We start from the raw sequence: 10,293 nt of genomic DNA, 5'->3' as shown, positions 1-10,293 counted from the left end.
CCGCAAGCCCGCCAGCCGCTCCTTCGTCGAATCCGCCGGCCGCCGGTCACTCTAGCCCCTGGCCTCCGCTCACTCTAGCCACCGGCCTCTGCTCACTCTAGCCCCCGGCCTCCGCTCACTCTAGCCCGCCATGTGTTTCGTTGTGAAAGCGTATTTGTATTTACAACACTATTCCAGAACAGTTCAACCCAAATATTCGGATGTATGCAGCGCATTTTATGGAGGACTGTTTCCTGGACTGGATGCAACAAATGCCTCGTTTATAATGGGTTTTTAATGTTTTTGTCTCTTCGCTCAGGCCGGGACACGGCATCACAATATGGTAGGGGCGTAACATTTCCGTCACACGGTTGAGGTATTCGGCCAATCACAACGCACTGGATAGCTGGCCAATCACAGCACACCTCGCTTTTCAGACCGATGAGCTTTGTAAAAATCGACGCGTTTCAGAAAGGCGGGGCATAGAGGAGAAACAATAATGTACAGTATGTGGAAAATAATGTGTTTTTTGAACCTTAACCCGCATAAACACATTTCATTACACCAAATACACAAAATAATGTTCTTTTTAGCAACATCATATGACCCCTTTAATCATCTCTATTGTTTCTATTTCTTCTATAATTCACCTTAATGTTGGTGCTATTTTTTATTTTATTTTATTTAGTTGTATTTATATATTTTTCTTTCTCTTTTTTATTCTGTTTTGCTGATGTATCTGCAAAAGCGCTTATGAACATGGGCTCATAAGCATTTTTCACATTGCGTTTTGAATGTCCCACTGAGACAGAAGTCACTGGCAGAGTCCCTTCAGAAAAGCAAAGAACACCCACATAGCAATGGTGCATGTAACGTTTTAGTCAGATCAGCATTAGTTATTGTTAATTTTCAAAGTGTAATTGGTTCATTGAAATGCATGGTTTTAAAAGAAAAATACCGCTATCAGTATCGGCGATGACTTGGAGTGACAGAAACAACGTTTGAAGGGAATAAAGCCTGTGTTTATGCTATTAAGAAAGTGTAGGCTAATTTGGCCAAATTTTGGATGTTGTTTTTCTTGATTTCCGTGTTTTTCTTGATTTTTGGGTTTCCGCCATTAAGTTTTGTCCGGTTGAATAGTGTTTATTGTTGTGTTTATTATGTCCTTGTTGTGCTGTAACCTACAGGCAACGTTAATACACTTAAAGGTCTAGTTATGAACGACAAGGATAAAAGATTTATTGCTGTTTTTTAGTCTTTTAAAATACGTCCTCAATTATCTAATTATGTGCGGCTAAGACGTCGTCCGTCAAAAATAGACTGTGTAAATTAATTGTAATGTGACGATCGGTTGCGGATAGGATCATAGGCAGGGCTCATACCCAAAAAATAGTCAAGGTAGTAGTAAGCTAAATATCTAAAATAAATAAATAGATAAAAAAAATAAAATTAATTAACTAATTAAATTATCGTTTTCCCTTAATTTCACCGTTGTTTTGCAACACATGAAGCTACGATGAAAAAAAAATTGTGTATGCAATGGTAAAAGTCGAAAAATCATAAAAATCGACGCGTTTCAGAAAGGCGGGGCATAGAGGAGAAACAATTATGTACAGTATGTGGAAAATAATGTTTTTTTTTAACCTTAACCCGCATAAACACATTCATTACACCAAATACACAAAATAATGTTCTTTTTAGCAGCATCATATGACCCCTTTAATCATCTCTATTGTTTCTATTTCTTCTATAGTTCACCTTAATGTTGGTGCTATTTTTTCTTTTATTTTATTTCGTTTTATTTATATATTTTTCTTTCTCTTTTTTATTCTGTTTTGCTGATGTATCTGCAAAAGCGCTTAACATGAACATGGGCTCATAAGCATTTTTCACATTAAGCGTTTTGAGTGTCCCACTGAGACAGAAGTCACTGGCAGAGTCCCTTCAGAAAAGCAAAGAACACCCACATAGCAATGGTGCATGTAACGTTTTAGTCAGATCAGCATTAGCTATTGTTAATTTTCAAAGTGTAATTGGTTCATTGAAATGCATGGTTTTAAAAGAAAAATACCGGTATCAGTATCGGCGATGACTTGGAGTGACAGAAACAACGTTTGAAGGGAATAAAGCCTGTGTTTATGCTATTAAGAAAGTGTAGGCTAATTTGGCCAAATTTTGGATGTTGTTTTTCTTGATTTCCGTGTTTTTCTTGATTTTTGGGTTTCCGCCGTTAAGTTTTGTCCGGTTGAATAGTGTTTATTGTTGTGTTTATTATGTCCTTGTTGTGCTGTAACCTACAGGCAACGTTCATACACTTAACGGTCTAGTTATGAACGACAAGGATAAAAGATTTATTGCTGTTTTTTAGTCTTTTAAAATACATCCTCAATTATCTACTTATGTGCGGCTAAGCCGTCCTCCGTCAAAAATAGACTATGTGTAAATTAATTGTATAATGTGACGATCGGTTGCGGATAGGATCATAGGCAGGGCTCATACCCCAAAAATAGTCAAGGTAGTAGTAGGCTAAATATCTAAAATAAATAAATAGATTAAACATTTTTTTTTATTAAATTATCGTTCTCCCTTAATTTCACTGTTGTTTTGCAACACATGAAGCTACGATGGAAAAATAATTGTGTAGGTGTTGATAACCTGTCTGTCCAGTTCCATAATGAATGGAAAAAGCTCTCTCCTTCACTCTAAAAAATGCTGGGTTGTTTCAACCCAAATTTGGGTCAAATATGGACTAACCCAACTGTTGGGTTAAATTTTGGTTACATTTTTAAATTAACTTTTTAACCCAACAGTTGGGTTAGTCCATATTTGACCCAAAATTGGGTTGAAACAACCCAGCATTTTTTAGAGTGTTCCCTTATCTCTTCACACATTACTTTTATACACATTAATGCCACCAACAAACCAAAGATGTTGACTTAGTCACTTTGTCATGCCCATGCTTACAGACAAACAAGAGTCTTCATTCTCTAGCGAAACTATTCCCCTGTTAAAACAATGATGATGGATTTTCATGTGAATGGTCATGGGCGTTATCAGCAGTGACACATCACTAACCTGACCAGTGACTTTAAGGAAGTACTTTAATTGAGATGCACACACCTACTTGTGCCTTTTTAAGGGACTGTCTACCAGTTTATCTCCATCCTTTTATCTGTTTGAGTGTGAATGAACACAAATCTGCCCGTCCACTAGTCTCACGCTCAGGTAAGAGCCGTTTTTGTGATTATTCAGTTTTCATTATGTTAGTTTGACATTTATTCTGCGAGACAAAAAAAAAAATTGCACACTGTAAAAAATTATATTTCGTTTTATTGGATGATTTTTTTTTTATTGGAGTATAGGCTATTTTACAAGAAAATACTCAGTTTTTCTCGGTTTCATTTAATCTCGGTTTAATTTCACATTCAATTTGTGTAACTTGCTGTATCTTTGTAACTGTTTGTGAAATTTACCAACAATCTCTTAGTGAAAATTATTTCTACACCAAATGTTTTTCAGTGCAGATTTAGAAAAAGACAAAATAAGATGTCTTTTTAAAATATTAAAAACGCTCAACAATAAGGATGGCCTGATGTGTCCAGGTCTTCTTGACATCTAATGACGTTAACGATTTGTCCGTCACAGACTGCGTGATTTCGCCACTTCATGTGGAATTTTTTTTCTGCCACTAATACAATTTTGGTAATATGCATATAGCAGCCTTTTAATGAGCAGAGTAGAATAATCATGACTGGTAGTAAGACATGCAAACATAAAAGAAAACCAAACTGGACGCGAGAACAGCTACACTAAAAATTGCTGGGTTGTTTCAACCCAACATTGGGTGAAATATGGACTAACCCAACTGTTGGGTTAAATTTTTACATCAAATTTTTAACCCAAAAGTTGGGTTAGTCCATATTTGACCCAAAGTTGGGTTGAAACAACCCAGCATTTTTTAGAGTGTATATATTAAGGATATCAAAAATGTGGAGTTGGGATAACCTCCAAACCAAAGCCGATACCTTTTTAAAAGCTCATTATCGTCAAATGTTTCTAAAATGTTTATATTCCGAGGTAGATTGCTGGCAACAGCCATTACAGGATAGTTCAGATTTGGTGATTTAGGAGTCCTCTTCACTACTCCTAACGTTTCACAGATTTAGGAGCTAGTTTTAGCGCTAAAACGCTTTGTGAAATACTCTTAGAACAAAAGTTTAGGAGTCCTAAATTTAGCACTTACACGCCCATTATTTTTAAGATTTTCTCCTAAATCGGCGAGTTGAGCTACTTTTAGCCTTAAGATGTTTTGTGAATACGGGCCCTGGTTTCTAAAAATAAGTATTTAATTTTGTGTGTTATTTTAAACATTATTGTCACTATGCACTGATTTAAATGTCTAGCTGGGTTTTTGTCAAAATTTCAGGAATAGCTAGTGATAGTCCGTTCGTTTCCTGAGCATTTTTGTGCTGATGGTAATGAAAAATAAGCAGATAGTAAACCTGGTCTTACTGAGCTATAAGATAAATTAATTTTTATTGTCGAGCTCTGTCTACTTTTTAGTACCACCGCTCCCTATACGCAGAGTACACAGTTTGTGTAGGGCACCAACTCCTAGGGGGGCACCAAACCAGTTGCTCAAACAAAATAAAAAAACGTTCGTTCTATATTAATATTAACATATACATATACATATACATATACATAAATAAAACTCTAAACATTGATATATATATAATATATATATAATTATAAAAAAAGAAAAAAGCCCGAGATGAATAAAGCCCGTGCATCACTTTCAGGTAGGCCTAACTGTTCATAATCCTGTGAAACTTTTTTGACTGTTGACGTTAGTAACGTGTTTTAATGTCGGTAATAATTTCACCACCAACAACAACGCATCTGACTTAATATTCTCGTTTCCATGACTTAAAATGTATTATATAAAACTACGAGGCAATATATGGTATATGGTTTAAATATGGTTTAATTGAATAACACTTAAAATACATAAAGTAGGCTAATACAAAATAAACAATTTACATTATTACAAATGCCTGCAAAGGGCACCAAAGGCCTGATAATTGCTGTTGTTACACTTACAGGACGATCAAATCCTTGTTTCATATTGACCAAACATTTAATTCAAATATCCACTTAATTTTTAATTTTGGCCACCTTTTTGCTATATAAATGCTATACAGCCTCTTTAATTTCTTCGAAGAAAACATGTCAATCACAACCCTTACCAAAATTAACCGTGGTTTTATCGTAGTAAAACTGCTTAATTTTATTTTGTGTGATTTCTGAGTGCTTGAGACCATAAAATCAATCAGACAACTGTATAAATAAAATCATAGCCATAGAGCTACAATTGTAATTTATAAATAATACAATTGAATTGCAATTTATTTATTTACTTTTATATTTGATTAATGTTCTATTTTGACCCCTTATAGTAGATGTTTTTTTTTTTTTTTTGAGGGAGGGGGCACAACAATACTATTCTGCTTAGGGCACCCATTTGGCCAGCAGTGGCCCTGCTACTTTTGCATGATCTGTAGTTTATGTTTACATAAATTAGAAGTGATTCAGTTATGACTAATTAGTTAGCTTTCATTTGCATTCAGATCTGATATGTGGACAGCGAACTGCTAAATTAAATGTCATTTTATTATTTTTTCCATCTTTCTGTAAGTGTGTGTGTGTGTGTGTGTGTGTGTGTGTGTGTGTGTGTGTGTGCGCGCTTGTGTCTGTTGAAGAATTTTGTAATAAACAGGATGACTTCTCATCAGCCCAGGCCCTTTGTCATGGCACACACCTCCAACCAGTGGAGCTCTGGAATCTGTGACTGTTGTCAGAATGTACCAGAGTGTGAGTGTCTCTCTATCTTTCTCTCTCTCTCTTTCAGTTTTGTTTATTTTGATGTGCCATTTGGAGGTGTATTTCCTTAAAGAATGTCACTTTGCAACTATAAAACATCACTAATGTGCAAAGGCTTACCCCAGAGGAGTGCCCGAATCATTGCTAAGAAAGGGATAATGTGTAGTTTATTTTGGGATATTTGAGAATTACTGGTGGACTGTATATTATCCTTCTTACTAAACAGATTCCCACCAAGTAAATGCATAAAGTTGAGTTTACTTTGAGTTGCTTTGAGTTTAATTATTTTATAGTTTCTCCTTATCTTAGAGCTTCAAGATGGGCTTTATTATCATTCTGCTATACAAAGCTACAAATGTCCATGGTGCTACATAGATATGAATCTAGCCAATATAAAGTAGCAGTTTAACCAAACATAGCCTTTATAGCCTTTTCATATGTAGTGCAGTGGTACAGGCAGACAAAAGAAAGATTCAGGGAAAACAGTACAAGAGGACATTAGGACATGAGGGTGGTAATACTCAATATTTACATTTATGTATTTAGCAGATGCTTTTATATTTATAATACACAATAGCAGGTTTATTAAAAAGCTAGATCAGAAAACTAGCTAGAGCAAAGGACAATTGCATATAAGAAAAAAAGATGAATTGTGTGTGTGTGTGTTCTGGTATATATGGTTTATAAGGACACAAATGTGTATAATAAAATGGGTATTACAATGTAAACATGGTTTATGAGGACACTTCCTGTGTCCCCATAAACCAAAAAGCTTAAAAACATACTAAATGGTGTTTTATGAAATTAAAAAATTGACAGTAACTTTCTGTGAGGGTTAAAATAAATATAAGTGTAAAATAATTCATTATGTGTGAGTGAATTAGCTCACTTTCAGTGTGTGTGTGTGTGTGTGTGTGTGTGTGTGTGTGTGTGTGTGTGTGTACATTGGTTTAAGGTTGTGGTGTGGGGAAATCCTTGGGGAAGTGTGTCTTCAGATGCTTCTTGAAAGTTTCACCAGAGAGGAGATGAGAGGGTGAAGGTTTTGGGGAGTCTATACTCAACATACACAATAATATGACAGATTTAGTAGTCCAAAAAAGTCAATTACAGTGTACTAAAAAATGGGCCTATCAACAAGATGAAAACTGCAAAAATATCACAGTCCTCTGAAGACATTTATACTAGAATTGAGAACTGACACCAGATAGTGCCATCTGCATTTGTTTGAAGCAAATGAAAGAAGTGATACGAGAGACCTGAAAGTGCGTTGGTTGATCAGTTAGAATAAAGTATTCCTTAGAGTCATGTTATACGATTGTTGTCATTATGCAAAGGAATGAATATACCTCACAGGACTATGGTGCTACATAAGTAAACATACACTCTAAAAAATACTGGGTTAAATATAACCCAGTGCTGGGTTAAAAAGGGACAAACCCAGCTATTGGGTTGTTTCGACCCAGCGGTTGGGTTGTTTTGAACCCAACGCTGGGTCAAAACAACCCAATCACTGGGTCAAAACAACCCAACTGCTGGGTCAAAACAACCCAATAGCTGGGTTTGTCCCTTTTTAACCCAGTGCTGGGTTATATTTAACCCAGCATTTTTTAGAGTGTACACAAATCCAGCATAAATAACATAAGTAGGCCTATTGAAGTCAGCACTGATATTTCACATTTGTTTAACATACAGAACTACCCAAGTTTGCAATAAGTTTGATTGCATCATATAATAATTGCTGTTAATATTGTTCATCTTCTGTTTGATTACGTCTTTAATTGATTTTTCTGTGCATTTCTGCCATATGCACATTAACTGACAGTCACCACTGATAAGCTACCACTAAATATTGTAGAAACTTAATTTGCTGTAAAGTTGCTTTGCAACGATTTGTATCGTGAAAAGCGCTATACAAATAAACTTGAATTTAACTGAATTTAACTAGCCTACAATTACACGACTCTTAATGTATTGAAATAAATGTCAATGCTTCTTACAACTCTTTCACTTTTTAATTCATTCTCGTCACTAATGGAAGTATTATTTGTAGGTTGCTTCTCATTTTGGTGCTTTCCCTGTTTTGCCTGTGCGACGGCTCGTAAGCATGGCGAGTGTCTGTGTCTGCCTCTGCTTGACGGCTTTGGATGCATTCCTCCAATAACAATGGCCATGCGGGTATCAGTGCGCAATCGCTATGGAATCCAGGTTTGTACAAAGACAATCTGTGTTATAAACCCTGTTCTATCCAAGTAATATTTCATAATATATATAAATGTGGAGAACTCATGGTGTTTATCTATCTCTCTAGGGAACTATCTGTAATGATTGCCTTTATTCCACCTTCTGTGGTGTCTGCGCCTGGTGTCAGATGTCTCGAGAAATGAATGTCCGTGAACAAAATGTCAACCTTGTCCACAATCAAGCAAAATAAAGGCAATCAGTACGGTGGCAGAGAGAGCTCAACGCGCTGCAAATGAAAAAACACATGCAAATAGAAAAAACACCTGCAAATTAAGAAAACATCTTTATCAATTTGACAACACATGCGCTGCAAATGCTCACAATACAACCAAATAAAGAAACGCGCTGCAAAAACAGAAACGCGCTGCAAATGCTCACAGCACAACTAAATAAAGAAAGCGCTGCAAATACTCACAACACAAACAACTAAAGAAACGCGCTGCAAAAACAGAAATACCCGCAACACAACCAAATAGCGCTGCAAATGCTTGCAACACAACCAAATAAAGAAACGCGCTGCAAATATGCACAGACCACATCGGAAATGTTTAAGGGAACTACAAAGTGACGAACATGGCTGGGACATATTTATCAATGTTTGCTCTGAAAGGTGAGATTTTTGTTTATTTTAACATCCTGATCATATGATTCCTTTGCTTCTTCTTCTTTTTTCTTTTTTTTTAATTATTAGCCTAAATAAGCTGACGAAATACAATTACTGTAATTGTGAAAGCTGGCTAACTTACATTACAACTTCCCTTCAAAAAATTAACCATATGGTTTTACAATTAAAATTAATTAATTAATAAATGCAGTACATTTATGTAAAAAAAAAAAGTTTTTTATTGAATTTTATTTAAATTAACCATGGATTTACTACACTAAACATAGTTTAGCCATGGTATTTGTACAACTGTGGTTATACAAATGGTAATCAATAAAAAAAAAAAAACACTTAATTTTCGTTTTGCTGGGGTAATTTTGGCATTGTTGGGGTAGTCCTCCCATTGTGATCTGTACTTGCGTTTCTGTATTTGATTGTGTTGTGAGCATTTGCGGTGCGTTTCTGTTTTTGCAGCGCGTTTCTTTATTTGTTTGTGTTGTGAGTATTTGCAGCTTTCCTTATTTGGTTGTGTTGTGAGCATTTGCAGCGTGCTTTTGTATTTTATTGTGTTGCGAGTATTTTCAGCACATGTGCTGTCAAACTGATGAAGACGTTTTCTTAATTTGCTGGTGCGTTTTCTATTTGCATGTGTTTTCTGAAGTTTTAGTGAGTTGAGCGTTCTTGGCCACTATACATCTGCAACCAACAACTTCCTTGTTACTCAGTATTCTGTGCTAGTTAGTAGTTACAAAGTATGTCACCTGAAAAAACTCTAGTTGTTCTCAGTAGTGACATTAGATGTGCACCATTGTTTTTGTTCCATTTAATATAAAACAGTTTTATGTTCGTCTGGTATGTCTGCATTTTAGTATCCATTAATAAATCTTTCTACTTTGTTACTGTGAAAGTTACTGTAAAATGTGTTTAATAACCAAGGCCTGTATCCAAGTTTCCTGCCTTAAAATGCAAATTCCACTTTACCAGATTTATTTTAGAATAGCCACATCACTCCAAAGGGTACTGTAGAGAAAAACAAATATGCACAATTGTTACTGCACCGTGTGGGGTGATCACATTTGGTTTTCAGCAATAAAATGGGAGAAGGTGTGGGTCACTGAGAACCATCAATGGGACATCATACAGACCGCAATTGTTACAACAGGAGAAACTTCATTTAGCCTACATATGGTAAACTTCTTACATTTTTGAGTTGAGGATGTTAGGGGTTCAGTCTCACTCCACTGTGCTTCGTGTACGTTGTAACTATTATTCTGCAATAAAACTTCACCATCTTAATCAGAAAACTCAATGCCCATCCAGTGTGTTTTTATCTTGCCTATTCCAATGACAATAATCAAAATCATTCTTGACATATTTGCTGAAGAAATGCAGCTGGTTCCCAGTAAATTTGAAATCGCAGGTTTGATATTTTGCAGGGCTAGTTCTCATAATCACAGACATTAACTGGGTCTCAAAGTCAAGTGTACAGTATGTATTTGTAATAAAGTTCGTAGTTCGGGGAAGGAGGAGGCGGGAACCGGCGAACATTTAAACACAAAACTTTAATAAACAAATGAACGAACAAA

At 35.7% G+C, this 10,293-nt stretch overlaps 1 protein-coding gene across 1 annotated transcript; it reads left to right on the top strand.

Moving 5' to 3' along the window:
* Positions 1–5,759: 5,759 nt before the first annotated feature.
* Positions 5,760–8,293, top strand: LOC107659715 (cornifelin homolog B-like). Its single transcript, XM_016448738.1, has 3 exons — positions 5,760–5,853; positions 7,913–8,067; positions 8,171–8,293. The coding sequence occupies exons 1-3, from the start codon at positions 5,760–5,762 to the stop codon at positions 8,291–8,293; spliced, it is 372 nt and encodes a 123-aa protein (XP_016304224.1).
* Positions 8,294–10,293: the final 2,000 nt, after the last annotated feature.

Source organism: Sinocyclocheilus anshuiensis, unplaced genomic scaffold, assembly GCF_001515605.1.
Source record: "Sinocyclocheilus anshuiensis isolate Anshui unplaced genomic scaffold, SAMN03320099.WGS_v1.1 scaffold960, whole genome shotgun sequence".
In the NCBI taxonomy this organism is placed as follows: domain Eukaryota; kingdom Metazoa; phylum Chordata; class Actinopteri; order Cypriniformes; family Cyprinidae; genus Sinocyclocheilus; species Sinocyclocheilus anshuiensis.
Note: the sequence above shows the minus strand (reverse complement) of the source record. Positions and strands in the feature narration are given on the sequence as shown.